The 17447-nt window shown below is 55.8% G+C and overlaps 1 protein-coding gene across 4 annotated transcripts in view; it reads left to right on the forward strand.

The window, feature by feature from the left end:
- The window catches only part of SRC (SRC proto-oncogene, non-receptor tyrosine kinase), a 53942-nt gene extending 38165 nt beyond the window's left edge, over positions 1 to 15777 (forward strand). For all 4 annotated transcript variants that reach the window (XM_018057838.1, XM_018057837.1, XM_018057839.1 and 1 more), the window contains 9 exons: positions 5193 to 5291; positions 5463 to 5566; positions 6586 to 6735; positions 8158 to 8313; positions 10400 to 10579; positions 12026 to 12102; positions 12840 to 12993; positions 13145 to 13276; positions 13579 to 15777. In XM_018057838.1, the coding sequence (XP_017913327.1) occupies positions 5193 to 5291; positions 5463 to 5566; positions 6586 to 6735; positions 8158 to 8313; positions 10400 to 10579; positions 12026 to 12102; positions 12840 to 12993; positions 13145 to 13276; positions 13579 to 13787 (1261 nt within the window). In that variant the 3' untranslated portion in view covers positions 13788 to 15777. The remainder of the gene's footprint in view (positions 1 to 5192; positions 5292 to 5462; positions 5567 to 6585; positions 6736 to 8157; positions 8314 to 10399; positions 10580 to 12025; positions 12103 to 12839; positions 12994 to 13144; positions 13277 to 13578) is intronic.

The raw sequence follows: 17447 nt of genomic DNA on the forward strand, positions 1-17447 counted from the left end.
TGCCTGCCCCATTTTGGGGCCCCCATCACCCCATGTTCCTCACCCCCCTGGGGGTACCCAGGTGGTACTGGCGCACCATTTCTTGTGCCCTGCTTGTGGGCCTGTGCTCACGCTGACCACGTCAGTTGCCCTGTTTTATTTAAAAGGCACCATAGTCCTGGGAAGTGGAAATGTTTATTGGCTCCATTTTACAGATGAGGAAACTGAGGCCCAGAGGGGTGAAATGACTTTCTCAAGGTCACACAGCTAGTAGTGGCAGAGCTGGGTAAGGGGCCGTGGGGGGGTAGGCATGACCCTGAGCCCTTGGAGGGGGTGCTCTGCAGGTGCAGAGGAGCTGGGAGGAGGGAGGGGCCCGAGCTGGGCGGGATGGTACCTCAGGCTGGAGGAGACTTTGAAGTGCTGGGGAGCTCTCAACTGGCAACGATGGGAAGGGCTTCTCAGGGGGCTCACAGCTTGAGCAAAGGTGTGGCCAGAGGAGAGTTCTGGAAACTTTGATCCTGCCTTTTTCACTCGTCCTTTGCCAGCCCCTTCCTTTCCTTCTTCCTGTCTTCCAGGATGGGCTGGGGGTTGCCAGGAGGGCCAGAAGTGATGGAGACCTGTCCATGGGAAGCCCATGAGGGGCAGTGAGGTGCCCCAATTGGAAGGTGGGGGTGGATCAGGAGCCCTTCCTCATATCACAGTATTCAGCTGCTCCTCTGCCTTAGAAGTCGGGTGATGGTGGAGTTGGGGGGAGCTGGCATTAGAGGAAGAGGAGGGGTAACAGGGTCAGGGATGGGGCAGGGGCGTATCCTGTCCTGCTTCCCTTAGTGGAACGTAGGCTACCCAAGCGTGGGGTTTCATACCTCACCCCGGCACCACCCTGCTTGTCCCTCTACCATTATTGCTTAAGCTCCGTTATTGTAAGCCCCCTGCACTCACCGCGCACCCTGCAAGAGTGAGGGACTTTCTGAGTCTGGCCTGTGGCTGGGCTGGGAGTCGGGGAGGGAGAGCTTAAGCCCGAGCCTGTTGGGGCCGGGCCAGGGCTGGCTGCGCTGGAGTCCTCACAGTAGCTGCCTGGAGATCCTGCTCCCTGGATCTCCATGCCACGTGGTCCTGGACCTAGAGCTCTGGGTGCTGTGTGGCCTTGGGTCGGAGGAAGCCCATCCGGGGGCTGACCACCCTAAGCCTCTGTCCCGGTCCTCTAGGAGCCAGAGCCCCTCTGGTTTGACTTTGGGGTGCTTCCCAAACTGCCGTTTGCTCCCACCCAGATTATTCTAGCAGCTTCTCCAGCAAGCATTGACCTCTGCCCCCTTTCCCTGGGCTCTTCGGTTCCGCTCCCCACCATGGGGCGAGGGACCCCTTCCTGCCCTCCTCACACGATCTGCCTCGGCCTCACCCTGCTCTCTCCCCAAGGACCAAGTAGGGGTCCAGGCCTCAGGGCTTGGAAACTTGACTGTCTGAGCTGTGCCCAGCTGCCCTGGCTTGCCTGCAAGCTCCTAATCGCTTCTCTGGTCAGTCCTAACAGCCCAAATGGGTTAAATAGAACGATGCAAGCTGCCCTAATTCCCCAGGTTCCAAAGCTGCCACCCTCCCAATCCACATGCCTGCCTGAATTAGCCACAAGGATTAGGCTCTTAAAAAGAGGATCCTGAGGCTCAGAGAGGTGAGGTCAGTAGCCTGAAGTCACACAGCTAGTGACAGCACTTGGGGTGTAAAATCGTAGTTCGGGGACTCCTGGTCCAGTACTTTCTTCTCTGGCCACATGAGCAAAGGTGAGGGGTCAGGCAGGGAATGTGCGATTCCCTTCCTTCCCTTTTTCCTGCCTATCTAATGGGACCCAGGCCCCAGGAAAGGTGTGAGATGCAGTAAATGTGCTCAACATGTTAGGTTAACACCACCATCACTTCTGAGCTCAGATCAGAGTCCCCACCAGACCAGACTGATCTGGGAAGCTATGGGGCCCCTCATTGTGAGGGCAATCCCTGGCGCTCCACAGAGCCAGCTCACAGCCACCTGAGGCAGGTTTGAACCTTCCAGACCATTGGCAGCGGAAGATGGGGCTTGATATTTCTATTTCACAGGTGGGCACACTGAGGCTCAGATGATAATCACAGTAATCCACTTCTTGGCTTGATGCTGACTGATATACACACTTTGCCTGCAAGGGAGATTTTGTGACTATTATCTCCTTCTTAAAGAGGTGCTGAGAGGGTAAGGAACCTGCCCAAAGTCACACAGCAAATCCTTATCGGAGACTGGAACTGAGCTGCGTGCTGGTTTTTAAAGCCGTGTTGAGAGTGGGGAGGGGTACCACAGAGATGCGGATTTCATTCTTTTTCTTTTTTTAGCCGAATCAGGATACTATCAGCTCATGCACATTGAGCACCTACTGTGTGCCAGGCATAGTGCTGGGATTTTACATCCTCGGAGGGAGGCCTGAGTTTCCCCATCCTGCAGATGAGGAAATCGAGGTAGGGCCAAGGTCGTGCCTGCAAGTGCTGAGCTGGGCTGGTGCCGGGATGCTTGGACTCTGGCGCTCAGGCTCTTCAAAACCTCTCAAGCCGGGGCCAGGCTGAAGCTGGACCTTGGATCCTTAGTGAGCTTTCAGCACACCTCCATCCCTGTCCTTGTGAAATAAAACCCCCCAAATTGGACTGTGAGCCCAAACTCACACATGGGCTGGTGTCGGGGAGCTGGAGGCTCAGCTGGCCCAGTCTGGGTAATGTCAGCAGAGCTGAACCCCTGCTTCGGGGGCTTCTGGGGCCATGCTTGGCCAGCCTCTGGGCACATGCCGCTGCCAGCCTTCCATTGTGAGTAGGTGGCTGGGGCCTTTCCCAAGGCCAGCCAGCTTGCAAACTCTGCTTTGTCATCTGCCGCATTTGGTAGTCTCTGACCTAGACCTTGACTCTGTCCCCTGCCCCCAGCCCTGCTGCCTCCTCCTCCATCTTCCCCTGGTTTCCCTGAGGGTCTTTAAGTCTGAGGGGCCTGGGGAGGACACAGGGGTCCAGGGGGCTGGCCAAGACTGGCTGTGGGCACACAGGGACCCTGGTTCTCACCCTTGCTCTGCTGTTGATTCGCTGTGTGTCTTTGGGCAAATCATTGCCCTTCTCTGTGCCTTAGTTTCCCCCTTGGTGAAATGAAGGCTTTGGGCTAGAAGATCTCTGCTAGCTTTGGGGAAGTGTCTGCCCCATTCTGTGCCTCATTTTCACCAACTCTACAAAGAAAGTGCTGGGTTATTCCATCCTGGGTGTTGTGTGTCCTTGGGCTGGCCCCTAGACATCTCTGAGCCACCTTTTCTTCATCTAGGGGCTGAGGCCTGCCTTTTTTGCAGGGTGGTTTTGAGGGTCAAATAGGACAGACAATGTGGGCGCCCCCATCCATTGTGGATACACACAGAGAGGTAGATGGAGGTCCTGGGCACCTCCAGGCTTCTTGCCTTGAGAGGGGCATCACCACCTTACTCTGGGGCCTTCCGTCTCCTGCCAAGATTCCCATGTGAGCCTGTGCCCCTGCCTAAGTGTGCACGCGTGCAATGATTGTATAGCTGAGTAAGCCCACACAGCGCCAATCTCACTCCATCCAGAAGGGACTCAAATGCTCTGGTCGAGCCTGGGCTCACCTGGCTGACTTTGGGATGCTCACCTGTGCTCATCTGTTCTCAGAGAGCTCCCCCAGCTCCACTCTCTCCTGGCCTCAACTTCTCCGTCTTCAAAATGGGCTGAAGAGCAGGGGCAGCTCAGAAGAACCCGGAGCCAGGGATTCAGGTTCAAGTTCAGACTGTGGCTGTGGGCAAGGGCCTTTTTCTCTTTGGATCCCGATCACGGGCAGCAGGGAGCACATCCATTGGCTGTGTGTCTTTCCAGGGCTGTGATGAGGTCAAAGGCAGCCTTGGGGTGAGAAGCTCAGCAAGGTGTCAAGCTCTATAGCTCCCCATAGGGAAGGATTCCTCCTCATCTGGGAGTTAGGAACCTGGGCCTGGCTGTGTGACCGTGAGCAGAGGCCCTTGTGTCTCTAGCCTCAGTCTTCCCATCTATACAGTGGGAATTGGAGGGGGCTGGGCCCTATTTCCCAGGCAGCCCTTCCCATCGGCTTCCCCTCCCTCCCCATCGACCCTCTCCCTGCCTCCACTGATTGCTTTGGATGCAAGGCCCCTGTGGCTGCCGCCTTGTCCCCCCTCCCCCATCCCCAGCACTGCCTGGCACTCTGCTCTCTCCCTTGCTCTTTCTGCCTCTCTCTCTCTCTCACCACCCCCATCTCTGCCTCTTCTTTCCTGTTGGGCTCTCGCTTTCTCCTCCCTCCTCTGTGTCTCTGGACCCCCGCTCCAGCCAGACCTGGTTCACATTCAGATGGCTGCAAAGGTACTTCTGCCCCTTCCCTGCTCCCCCCCACACCCAGGGGACCCACCCTGCTGGGGGCTTCTCCTGCCCCTTCACCCTGTCCCCATCACACTCCCTGCCTCATGGGGAAATCAGTGTAGAAGGGCCCTGGGCACTGGGGCTCTGCCACTTCAGCTCCCTCTGACATGACTCGCTGTGTGACTTTGGGCAAGTCCCAGCCCCCTCTGGCCTCAGTTTCCCCATAGTTGGGTAGGTTGCGGGAGGAGGCCTGTAGTTTTCAATCAAGGAGCCTGGTGGGTGTGACCCGTGATCTGTGACAAAGGCAAGCATTGCCCCAGCTGCAGTGGCAGCTCTGCAGAGAGCGCCTGGATTGTCACCAAGCCCCCAAAGGACCACCCTTTGCCTCCACTCAGGTCTCGCCAGTTCCCAAGCTTGGGCTTCCAAATCTCAGGGCTTGGGGAGGTTTTGAAGGTCTGATTCGCCATCCATCTCAGGCAGGAAGCTTCTCCTGTTACAACTTGCTTGCTCCCCAGAGACAGGGAGCTCCCTCCCTAAATCGCAAGGCGGGCTCTTGGCATCTTGAGACAGCTTGGGGTATCTGCAGGGCAGCCGATCACTTCCCGTCTCAGGACTCTGCCCCTGTGAGTTCGGGCCTCATCGTCTGAGTCAGCTTTGGCCAGGAGGCTTCTGGGATAGGGAGGGGAGGAGTCCCAGGCCAGCTTAGCTTGGCAAGGGGTGAGTGGCCTGATCTCCGTGTTCCCTGCACCTCACTCAGCCTTGCGAGCCCCCAGCACAGCACCTCTGAAGACTGCATGCCCCGGGGCCCATTGCTGATGGTTTCCTTCTCCTTTGCTCCCTCCCTCTCCCCCTGCTCAGAGAGGGAGACTGGTGGCTGGCCCACTCGCTCAGCACAGGACAGACGGGCTACATCCCCAGCAACTATGTGGCGCCCTCTGACTCCATCCAGGCTGAAGAGTGAGTATTGACTCTGGCCTGCTGCTTGCTCACCATCATCGCTGCTGGTTCAGAGCTTCTCTCCTGGGCTAGAGTGGGGGGTCTGGCTGCCCCAGCCACGTCCCAGGAAGAGGCATGCTGGGTGGGGGGAATCCTGGACCCCCAGCACCATCCCCCTCCCTCCCACCCCAGGTGGTACTTTGGCAAGATCACCAGACGGGAGTCAGAGCGGTTACTGCTCAATGCAGAGAACCCAAGAGGGACCTTCCTAGTGCGAGAAAGCGAGACCACGAAAGGTATGAGTGCTTCTACTGGGAACTGAACCTTCTGTGGGTTATTTGAGCTGGGTATTGAGGAATGAATAGGAGTTTGGTATATGGAGTGGGATGGGAAGAATCCTCCAGCTGGAGAAAAAGCCAGGATCAATGGCAGGGAGGTACATTTTCCCTTTTTGACACTGGATATTGTAAACCCCACCTGAGGGTTATCCAGAGGTTGTGGGGGCTGAGGGGCCTGGGCTTCTAGAATGATGCCTGTATGCTGTTTACTTAGAAGGGCTTTCTCTGGCCACTGAAGCCTTCTCCCTCACCTCTGGGGCTCAGCCTTTTTCCCTGATGCCACCCCAAGCATCTCTTGGGCTCAGGTTAACAGGCCTGTTGGTCAGAAGGAAACTTTTTGAGCCCAAAGCTTTTCTAGGCTCCAGGGCAACAGGGAGGGGCCACCCGGACTGGCCCAGCTGAGCCTTGGCGCCTAGTATGTGGTCTCCTGCGCAGGGCAGCCCTGCCTTAGCCAACCACTGGCTCCTGCCTAAGCCTGGAGTCTTCAGGGAGGGGCGGGGCCTGGACACCACTCCAGTGGGCAGACCCAGAGAGGAGAGGCAGTTAGGCCAGGGACACACAGCTACCTGGAGCTGTTCCTATGAGGCTCCCCACAAACATTTACTGAGCACCTATTGTGTACCCGGCCTTCTTATATGTGGTCTCACTGCATCTGCCCAGCTGCCTGGGAGTAGCCTGCTTGTGCAGAGGAGGACACTGAGGCCCAGAGAGGGCAAGTCACTTGCTTAGGTCACAGCTGGGATGCACATCTGGGCTTCACAGGTCAAAGGTGCATGGAAAGACTCTTGAGTCAGGTGCCCTTTGTCACTTGACTCTGCCCCAGCGGCCACCCAGGGGCTGGGTGCTCAGAGACAGGCTGGACCAGACCTGGCTCCGTCCGTGCCTGCCTTCCGTCCGTGTCGGGTAGGTGTGCTCAGCGCCGCGGCCGTGGGTTAGTGGGCGTGGTGGTCACGGCCCCTCTCCGGCCTGTCCTGCAGGCGCCTACTGCCTCTCGGTGTCCGACTTCGACAATGCCAAGGGCCTCAACGTGAAGCACTATAAGATCCGCAAGCTGGACAGCGGCGGCTTCTACATCACCTCCCGCACCCAGTTCAACAGCCTGCAGCAGCTGGTGGCCTACTACTCCAGTGAGTGCCAGCTGGGCGCAGGGGAGGGGAGGCCCCTGGAGGGGCTGGGGGTGGCAGTCTCCATCCATACTGCAGACCCTGAGCTGGGGGCTTTGGAGCCAGCCAGGTCCGGGACTCCTGTTCCCCTCCCCTTCTTCCTTTCCCCTTCTCTCCCTCCTCCCATTCCCCTCCTCCTGTGCCCTCCTCCTGGTTCCCCTCTGCCCACCCCACCCCCTCCCACTCCTCCATCCTATTTCGCCTCCTCCGAAGCTGCCTGATGAGGAGGGGGCTGCCTGGAGAAGTGAGCCGGGAAGGAGGGGGGCATAGACTGGTGTCATTTGGCCCTGCAGCCTTAAGACCGGTTGGAACCGGTTACCGGGAGACAAGGAGGGGGCGGCTAGATCGATCGCAGCAGAGAAGGGGAGAGCGAGTGTCAGGCGGGGAGCTCACAGGCGCAGGTTGTGGGCGCGGGTTAGGCCGTGTGTGCAAGGCTATGGCCAGTCCATCTGGGTGTCCAGGGCTGCCTGGGTGGACCCCAGTGGTGTCATGGCCTGTGTGTTCCCATGTGGACAGTCCTGTGGGTACCTGGGTGTCTGGCATGTGGCCACAGCCTTTCACGTGTGGCCTTTCCTGAGAGCACCACCTCCTTCTCTGTCAGCTGAGCCTCCTGACCCCCTCAAGGATCTGCCACTGTCCACCTCCATCCCTTTGGCCACGGCTGTATTTATTCTGAACCCGGTTCCCCCAGGTCAAAACACTCCAGGGGTTACCTTGGAATTTTAGGAGAAAGACCCTCATGTGGCCTCAGGTTTTGGGTGGTCTAAACCCAACTGGCCTCCACGCCTTCCCTGGGGCCCTCCTTCCCCTACTTACTCCGTGGCAGCCCTCCCCACCCACCTCGGCCTCCTTTCAGCTCCTCCAACCCACTGGCTTGTTCCTCCCTCAGGGCCTTGGCACATGCATGAGGCAGTGTGCGCTCTGCCCAGAGGGCTGTTCCCTAGTTGACCACTTACCCTCCTGCAGATATAAGCCCAGGTGCCACCTCTTCCAGGAAGCCTCCCAGGATTCCACCCAACCCACCTGCTATTGCATGTACAGCTCTCCTCTGTCACACTTGTGGTCCTGGGAGGTGATATGGGAAAGTTGGATGCCCCCCTGGACTGGGAGCTCCATGGGGGCAGGCTTCCACTGGCTCCCTGGCACCCACCTAAAGTCAGATGAATGAATGAATGACTTGGGGAACAGATGCATGAGGCAGTGGAGGCCCGTGTTGGAGGCAGTGCATACACACAGGTATGGACGCCTGGCCTCGAGGGTGTCCTGTGTGGCCCCAAAGCCTGTGTGCATGCAGTGTGTGAGTCTACATACACACACACACCGTGGGACACGGCAACCCTGCGCGGATGCCAGGCCTGAACTCCACCGCCCTATCTCTGTCTTCAGAACATGCTGATGGCCTCTGCCACCGCCTCACCACTGTGTGCCCCACGTCTAAGCCGCAGACTCAAGGCCTGGCCAAGGATGCCTGGGAGATCCCCCGGGAGTCGCTGCGGCTGGAGGTCAAGCTGGGCCAGGGCTGCTTCGGAGAGGTGTGGATGGGTAAGGCCATGCCCCCGGCGCTCCTGCCCCTGCTTTGTCCCCACTTGAGAACCAGGCAGATGTCTGTCCCATGTGGCTGCTCCAGGCCCCACAAATCCCCCAAACTTGCTTCCACAATCTCATCACCTCTGTGAACTGTGGGTCCTACTCTCAACGTGGAACTCCTCCAGTGGTGGGCAGCAGCAAGCTAGGGCCCCAGCAAGCCATGCCTCCGGCTGCTGTGGTACCCGTTTTCCAAGAACTGCTTGGGGCTGGGCATCGTGATTCCCCAGTGACATGCCCTGTGGTCTGGGACGGGTGGCTACCCTCTGAGTCTTGATCTTCCCACCTGTAATATGGGGCTGGGGGTAATAGGACCCCCTGGGGGATTGAGAGAATGCTGGCCCCACATGTGTCCCCATGTTAACTTCAGCTGTGGGAAGAGAAACCTCAGCTCCTAGATGGAGCTCTGGGAGGTGCAGAGTCTAGAGCGCTCCTGGCCTGTTAATGATCTCCTGTTTCACTCTGGAGAAATGGCCAAACCGTCTTTGAAAACAAACGCCGTGCAGCCGTGACCAAACCCAGGCCCCCTTCTGCTGACTGGTCTCTGCGGACATGGGTTGCAGAGGTCATGGTGAGGGAGGCCTGGTCATTGTGAGCCTGCGTGTCCAGTGGGGAGATGACCGTGTGCGGTTTTCAAGGTGGTTCCATCTGAGCTCTGGTGTATCACTGCCTCCACTTCCTTCCCTTCAGAGGAAGAGATGATGGAGCAGAGCAGAGGGGCTTCCTGGGAGGCTCATTGCAGGGACAGAGGCCTACAGGCTGGAGGTCAGGCCAGGTCAGGAAAGGGGAGCTGCTGGCTTTGAGCTGGGGAGAGGGGATAGAGATGCAAAGCACAGACACAGAGGACCTGATGGGACTTCCCTGGCAGTCCAGTGGCTGCGATTCCATGCTCCCAATGCAGGGGCCCAGGTTCAATCCTTAGTCAGGGAACTAGATCCCACAAGCCACAACTAAGAGTTCACATGCTTCAACAAAGATCCCATGTGCCACAACTAAGATTCAGCACAGCCAAATGCATAAATCAATATTTAAAAAAGAGAAAATCTGAGCAAAATGGAGACAGCATCAGCCATTCCGGTGGCTGCAAAACTCATTCCTGGCTTGCCTGTGTGGTGAAATCAGTGGAGGAGGCTCTTGCTCCTCCCTGGATGATCCAGGCAGTCTTACGAAGAGAAGAGCCTGGTACATATCTCCAGAGGGCCTGTGCTGGAGGACCGCGGACATGCGCCTGAGCCCCAACCCGCAGATGGAGGCCCAGAGATGGTGCGGCATGGGCCAAGGCCACTCATCAAAGGAGCCTCAGGCCTGGCTGGGACCAAACTGGGGTTAAACACACTGGTTTAAAACATAGCTTTCCCTGAGGCATCACAGTTTGAAAAACCAGATAATAATAAAATGACAGCCGCAGCTGTTAACTGTGTGCTCACAGTGGGCTTAGCAGCCCTAGCAGCCCCATAGATGGATATTATAGCATCCCCATTTTCCAGATGAGAAAATTGAGGTTTAGAGGGGCACTGACTCACCTGTGGTCTCATTGCTGACAGTGGGCAGAGGTGGGAGCCAAACTCCTGCCAGTCTGACCTCTGAGTCTTTGTACTTGGTGTGAGGCCTTAATTACTTCTTGGCGAGTGTAGCTTGAGACAGCTTCTTGTTCTGAGGCCAGCTCTGTCTCACCCCCAGCCCCCACCAGTGCACACGCACCATCTGTGGACACCTAGGCCACCTTTTGGTGTGTTACCTAGAAGGAAAATGACCACCCCAAGGAGGGCAGTTGAATTGACGAATGTGCTGCTTTTGGGGACATTTTTAATCATAAGCGTCCTAAGAACAGCTTCTGTTTCTTGAGCGTGCCCTGTGAGGAGCATCCTGCCCATTTTGCAGATGGTGACACTGAGGCTCCGAAAGAGGCTGGGCCTTGGCTGGGCTTCTCACCTGGCCTGGGAGGTCAGAGCTGACATTGGTACCCAGACAGGCAGATCCTGCATCCCTGTGAGATGCGAATGGGGGTCCTCCCCTGAGGCAACCTGCACACCTCTCCACACAGGTACCTGGAACGGCACCACCAGGGTTGCCATCAAAACCCTGAAGCCTGGTACGATGTCTCCGGAGGCCTTCCTGCAGGAGGCCCAGGTCATGAAGAAACTGAGGCATGAGAAACTCGTGCAGCTGTACGCCGTGGTGTCCGAAGAGCCCATCTACATTGTCACGGAGTACATGAGCAAGGGTGAGGGAAGCCGGGAGGGCCCTGGTGGGGGTCCTTGCAACAGGGCAGGTGGGATGCGCTTCACTTCCCACCACATCTAGAATGAGTGTGTGCCTTTATTTTTTAAAAGTTTTATTTATTTATTTTTGACACCAAAAACATTTTGTGTTGGGGTATAGCCAATGAGCAGTGTTGTGACAGTTTCAGGTGAAAGGCAAAGAGATTCAGCCATACATATGCATGCATCCCTTCTGCCCTAGGCCTCCCATCCACCTGGTTCCAGGCCTGCACATAATATTGAGCAGAGTACCCTGTTCTATCCAATAGCTCTTTGTTGGTTATCCATCTAAAATATTGCAGTGTGTACATGTCCTTCCCAAAGTCCCGAACTGTCCCTTTCCCCCAGTGAGTTAGAGTGCATGCCTTTAAAGGTGAAATGCATGAAAAGAATCAGCTTCCCATGTCTGTGGAACCTTAAACCGCAGGTTGCCTTGCTCGGTTCATTTTGTTTTTAGTGATGTCCCACAATGCACCAGTGTCCCCCTGTCTGCTGCTTTTGTAAAGCTGTTTGCCATTTCTAGGGCTGGAAGGAAAATTCCCTGAATCCTCCAAGCTGAGCCACATCTGGGTCAAGTTCCTGGCTTGACTTTTACTTAGTTTTGAAAATAATTATTTTTCAAAATTCCACTTTTGGAGCTATAACTGACATATGATAAAATACACCCATTTTAGGGGACTTCCCTGGTGGTTCAGTGGTTAAGACTTTGCCTTCCAGTGCAGAGGATGTGGGTTCGATCCCTTGTTGGGAAGCTAAAATCCCACATGCCTCATGGCCAAAAAACAAAAACATAAAACAGAAGCAATATTGTAATAAATTCAATAAAGATTTTAAAAATAGTCCACATTAAAAAAAAATCTTTGGAAAAAAACCCACCCATTTAAAATGTACAGTTCAGTGAGCTTTAATGAATGGATATGCTGTGTATCTCTTAGCATAGTCGAGATAAACATTTCCATCACCCCAGAAAACACCTTTGTATTCCTTTGCAGATAATACACTACAGTCCCAAACCCATACAGCCACTGATGTGCTTTCTGTCTTCATAGATTTCTTTCTTCTAGAACTTCATATATGAAATCTTTTACATCCAAGGGTTTTCTATCTTGTTGTGTATATCAGTAGTTTCTTCCCTTTTTATTGCTTAGTAGTATTCCGTTATAGTATGGCTGTGCCATTATAGTACGGCTGTACCACACTTCTGTTCTCCTAGAGGTGAATGTTTGGTTGTTTCCCATCCTGCTTGCCTTTTGAGTGACAAACAGACTTTATTCAGAGATGGGTTTACGTAAAATCTGCTGTATGGTTAAAGCAAGACTGTCCTGCCCCAGTGGACAAGATCGGGGAATCACTGCTTCCTGGCTCAGGGAGGACAGAGCAGGAGCTAGAGCTGCTTTCTCTCTGCCCAGGGAGTTTGCTGGACTTTCTCAAGGGGGAGACAGGCAAGTACCTGCGGCTGCCTCAGCTGGTGGACATGGCTGCACAGGTGAGTCAGCCCCTCCTACCTCCTACATCTGGCCTTGAGCTCTCCCACCCACCTGGCTCTGACACATCTGGCCTCTTGAGTGCCGCCTCCAAGAAACTTGCCTTGATTGCCCCCTCCCTCACTGATCTCATCCTATGTATTACTGGGACCACTTACAGATGCTGTGAGTGGTGGTTCTGGGCAGAAGAAAGAGCCCTTACCTGGGCATCAGGAGTCACTGACTTGCTATGGGACCTCAGACCTCAGTTTTCTTCTCTGTCAAGTGTCAATACACTCATCAAACATGTATTAGTACTTGCTTGTTGTAGGCAGTGCTCAACAGCCACTTTTTAATGCTTATCACAGTCAGAGGAGGTAGGATGGCTATTATTCCATTTGACAGATGAGAAAACTGAGGCTCAGAAAGGGGACTTGGGACAACTGGCAGGATCTGGTACTCATCTGTGTCTCTGGGAGCATCTGGGGTCTCTTTTTCATGGTCACCCCACTTCCCTGGTTGCATCTTGTCTTGTGCCTCCCCTTTGCCCTATGCTCTCTCCTTAGGCCAAGCACTGGTTCCGCTTTTTGTGCCAACAGGGTTTACTGTAAACTGGTTTAATTGCCTGAAAAACTGGGAAGGGCAGGGCATTTGGTTGGCTGTCCACTCCTGGGGATGACCCCATTCCTGGGCATGTGCCCTGTGATCTGGGAAGGGCACAGGGTGGCCTCTGAATCAGGCTCCCCGGTTCTGCCTGCAGATTGCCTCAGGCATGGCTTATGTGGAACGGATGAACTATGTCCACCGAGACCTCCGGGCTGCCAACATCCTGGTTGGAGAGAGCCTCGTGTGCAAAGTGGCTGACTTCGGGCTGGCTCGACTCATTGAAGACAACGAATACACAGCCCGGCAAGGTGGGCAGGGTCCCAGCAGATGCTATGTGGCTGTTAGGAGTCACACCCCTTCTCCGAGCCTGTTTTTTCCTCTGTCAAGTGGGGACCAGAATGGTGCCCGACAGAGAGGTAATGATGTTCTGAGTTCCCCTGACCGTTCTTGTTCCTATAGGTGCCAAATTCCCCATCAAGTGGACGGCTCCGGAAGCTGCCCTCTATGGCCGGTTCACCATCAAATCAGATGTGTGGTCCTTTGGGATCCTGCTGACGGAGCTCACAACAAAGGGACGGGTGCCCTACCCTGGTAAGAGAACTCCCCGCCGCCCATCTTTAGTCCTTCTGCCCCTGCCCTGGTGACGCCCCTGCTCAGGAGATCTTGGGCACATAAAAGCCCCTCCTGGGCTTCAGTTTCCCCATCTGTGTAACAAAGAGGTGACCCTCTGATCCTAGGTTCTGTCATTGTTCAGGGCTCCCAGGCTTGGGGAGGGCCTTACCTATGGTCACAGCCACCCTGCCCCTAAGCAGGAACCCCTCTTGGTTGTCCCCATCAACGTCCCTCTGCTCCACTTGCCTCCCCTAGCGCCTCACGCCTCCCTCTGCCTGCAGGGATGGTGAACCGGGAGGTGCTGGACCAGGTGGAGCGGGGCTACCGGATGCCCTGCCCGCCTGAGTGTCCCGAGTCATTGCATGACCTGATGTGCCAGTGCTGGCGGAAGGACCCGGAGGAACGGCCCACCTTCGAGTACCTGCAGGCCTTCCTGGAGGACTATTTCACGTCCACCGAGCCCCAGTACCAGCCCGGAGAGAACCTATAGGGCGGGGCTACCGGGCCAGACTGCCTTCTCGGCTTGGATCCTGGGCGGGGTGGCCCCTGATGCGGGGTCTTGCCTGCCTCTGCCTGCCCGCGTTCCGTGGAATTGCCAGTGACGAGGCCCCGCCCTCTTCCGTGGTGGGGCGGGGCTTGGGCCTCCCTGGGGGCGGGGCCTAAGGCTGCCGTCCTGGCTCCGCCCACCAACACGCCCCCTCCCTGCGTTCTCTCCTGGAGCTCTGGATGTCTCAGCGGGAGGCCCTAGGAAGAAAGGCTGGGGCTGAGGGTGCCCTTTTCTTAGCCTCAGCCCACCCAACGCACTGGCTCCTTGCCACTTCCACGCCACCCCAGGTCTGTCTGCAGAGCTGGCCAAAGAGCCTTTCCAAAGAGGAGTGATGGGCCTCTGGTCCCCGGCCTGCCTGCCGCCCTGGCCCATGCCGTCCGTTTCTGAATCGCCTGTTTGCGGAAGGCTCCTGGGTCCAGCCCTCTCTGCTGTGGCTCCCAGGCTGGTGAGGCCTAGCTTGACTTGATTACCGTGGGTGGGGGTGGACACCCTCCTCAAACCCTGCCCTTCTTAGGCTTGAGGAATCCTCAGAGATCATCAGTTCTTTGTCCCCGTATTACCTATGGGGACGCTGAATCCAGAAAGAGGATGTGACTTGCCCGAGGCAGCGGAGCACTTCAGGGTTGAGGTGGAAGTGGAACCCGGTGCTCCCTCTGTCTTCCTCAGGAACCAATGCCGTTGTCCTTGGAGGCATTGTGGACCGACTGGGGCAGCCCAGGGGACAAGGGGCCTGAGAGTGGCTCAGAGATAGCAGGCAGAGTCCTGTTGCCACTGCTCACTCAGTGGGGCTGTGGTGGGGGGAGAGAGTGGAGGTGGATGTGGGGCTGAGCTAGAAATGAAGGGTATAAGGATAGGGAAGCAGGTTTTAATCAGAATGTGGGTGATTTTTTATCTTTGGCACTAGCCAATCATGAAAGGGAGCTCACAGGCTCTGGAGGCAATCAAGCAGAAGTAGAAGATCAAGGGGTTGCGACCCTGGCCTCAGGACGGAACCCCAGGTCCTCCTTCCCCCAGTTTGTCCTGTGTTGTTTCAATGCCTGTCCCCTGCTCTCCTCTCCAAGTTGGCACCCTTAACTCACGCGTAGGGGAAGGAGTGCGTGGGCTGGGGTGAGAGAGGACAGATTGTCTATTGCCACATACCAGGACTGGCTGTGCGACCTCAGGCAGCCCCTGCTGCTTCTCTGGGCTTCAGTGTCTGCCTCCATATGTGGCCATGGCCTCTGCACTCCTGTCCAGACCCTATGGCCTGGCATCACGTGGTGAGTCCAGCCCGTGGCATCAAGAGACCGTGTTTTGGCCCTTGGGCTATGTGGTGGCTTCTCCCTGGGCCTCATCATGCCCTTGTTAAATGGGGCAGCTGACAGTTTTGTAGGCATTCTGCCAAGGGCCCCTGTGTGTGTGTATGTGTGTGTGTGCACGTGTATGTTCCTCCATGTGTGTCCATATTTAACATGTAAAAATGTCCCCTACTTTGTCCCCCAGCCATGTACATTTCACCCCCAGCCCCTCATCATAGCAATAACGTTCCTGCTGCCAGGGGTTCTTGAGCCAGCCAGGCCCTGCCAGTGGGGAAGGAGGCCAAGTGGTGCCTGCCTATGAAATTTCAATTTTTCCTTTCATACATGTGTATTACCCAAGTCTTCTCCTGTCTGTCCCAGTCAAAATTTGGGTTCACTCCAGCGTGCTCTCAAATCCCCTTCCAACTGCCCAGCGCCCTTTGTATAAGGTATCCTAATACTGTCCTTTTTTTTTTTAAAGCAAACAGTATTTTGTAGTTTTCAGATGACTATGCAGAGGCCTAGGGGACCCTGGCTCTGGGCAGGGCCAGGGGGTCCCGCATTCCATGGCCCAGGCCTGGGGTGGGGGAGGGGGAATTTGGAATTGGTTGTAAATACTTTGCATATTGTCTGATTAAACACAAACAGACCTCAGAGTTTGGCCAGTGGTTTCTTGAGTATCTATTGTGTGCTGGAGCGTGACAGGGGGTGGGATGGGAGGACAGGCTGTGTCAGAGGAGCCTTTGTGCAGGCAGCACCAGTGGCTGGACGGCTTCAGGCCAGGGAGGGACATAATCAGATTGGAGACCTCTGGAGTGCGGCTGTGTGTGAACATCTGTTCCTGTGTTTGGGGAGTGACCATGCCTGGCAGCAACCTTGCTTGTGTCTGGGTGAAGCCCAGGACTCTCCAAGTGTGAGCAGTTGAGGACTCAGATGCCCTGGGTGGATGATGGCAGTTGACGCTCTGGGGGCCCCATGGGGGGCCATCATGCCCTTGTGGAGTTGCGGATATCCCCACGGGGAGCTGTGGCTGTGTGTATGCTGTGTGTTTCCCAGGAGTGCCTGGGAGGGTGGGGGTGGTGAGACTGGGTCAGCAAAAGCCCTGGGTGTTCTGGAGAAAACTCCAAAGTTTCCTCTGTTCCCTTGTCCCCTTCACCAGGGCACACAGCCTGGGAAATTCATTTGCAACAGCCTATAGGAAGAAATGTATTTTTTATCAGATCACACACCTATCCATGTGAGTTACCTCTGGGCTAATGACACTGTTTAATCTGTTAATTAAAAACAGATTTCAAAGTCGGGATGTTTCTCTGTTTGCTGTTATGTTCACATGCCAAACACCACAATGTCCGGATCTGAAAGGACATCTGGAGACTCCATGGGTGTTGCGTGTGTCTTGGAAGCAGAGGTAGGAGCATGGGTGTGAGTGTGTGCTCCTGGGAGTGTCTTTGTGCTCACGTGGGTACGCCTGTGCGCCTGTTTGCTCATGAACACCTGTGCTGGTGTGTGGGCATGTGTCCAGGTGGCTTGTGAGTCCAGGCTCCTGGGGTTGTGTGCCCAAATGTGTGAACCTGCTTTTTTCCGGCCGTGTGGGTGCGATTTGTGAGTACTACGTGGATACCACTTCAGGAGGTTCTGCCTCAATCTGCGGGCTCCTGGGGCCAGGACCCCGAATTGAATGATAGGGCTCCTCTTGTCTGCACGGTGCATCGTGTTTGTTCACATGGATGCTTGTGGGCTCAGGACGTGCACAGAATGCCAGCTGCTTGGCCAGGGCCCACACACACGGTGAGGAAGGGGGTGCAAGGACACGTGTGAGCAGCCCGGGATGCGCCCCAGCCCCCGGGCGGGGACAAAGCGCGTGTCCTCGGCATCCTCAGCGGGATGAGGGTCGGGAGTGCGCCTGCGCAGCGCGGCTCTGGGCAGAGGGTCGAATCCGGGAGAAGCCCCAGCCCCTATTCTCTCCATGCGATTCAGTGATCTGTGTTTCTTTATCTGTGTCTCTCCAGCTCTCTCTCTGGCTGTCTTGACAGTTTTCTGTGCTTCTTTTCCTTCCTTAACCCCCCACCCTCCCCCCACAGCACCACGCTCTCTTCTTGGTGTTTTTCTTTGTGTTCCTGTGCGCTCCTGATTGTCTGTCTGTGTGTCTGTATGTGTCTGTCTCTCCCTGTTGCTAGTTTCTCTTTTTCTCTGTGTCTCACGGCTGTCTCTATTCCTCTAGTCTCTGTGTGTTTCTGTCTCAGATTTTTTTTTTTAACCAATCTCTCAAAGCCTCTGGTTCTTACCCAAGCCCTCCGGCCACTCGGTGCGTCTGTCCAGGCTGTTT

This window comes from Capra hircus, chromosome 13 (genome assembly GCF_001704415.2).
Source record: "Capra hircus breed San Clemente chromosome 13, ASM170441v1, whole genome shotgun sequence".
NCBI lineage: Eukaryota > Metazoa > Chordata > Mammalia > Artiodactyla > Bovidae > Capra > Capra hircus.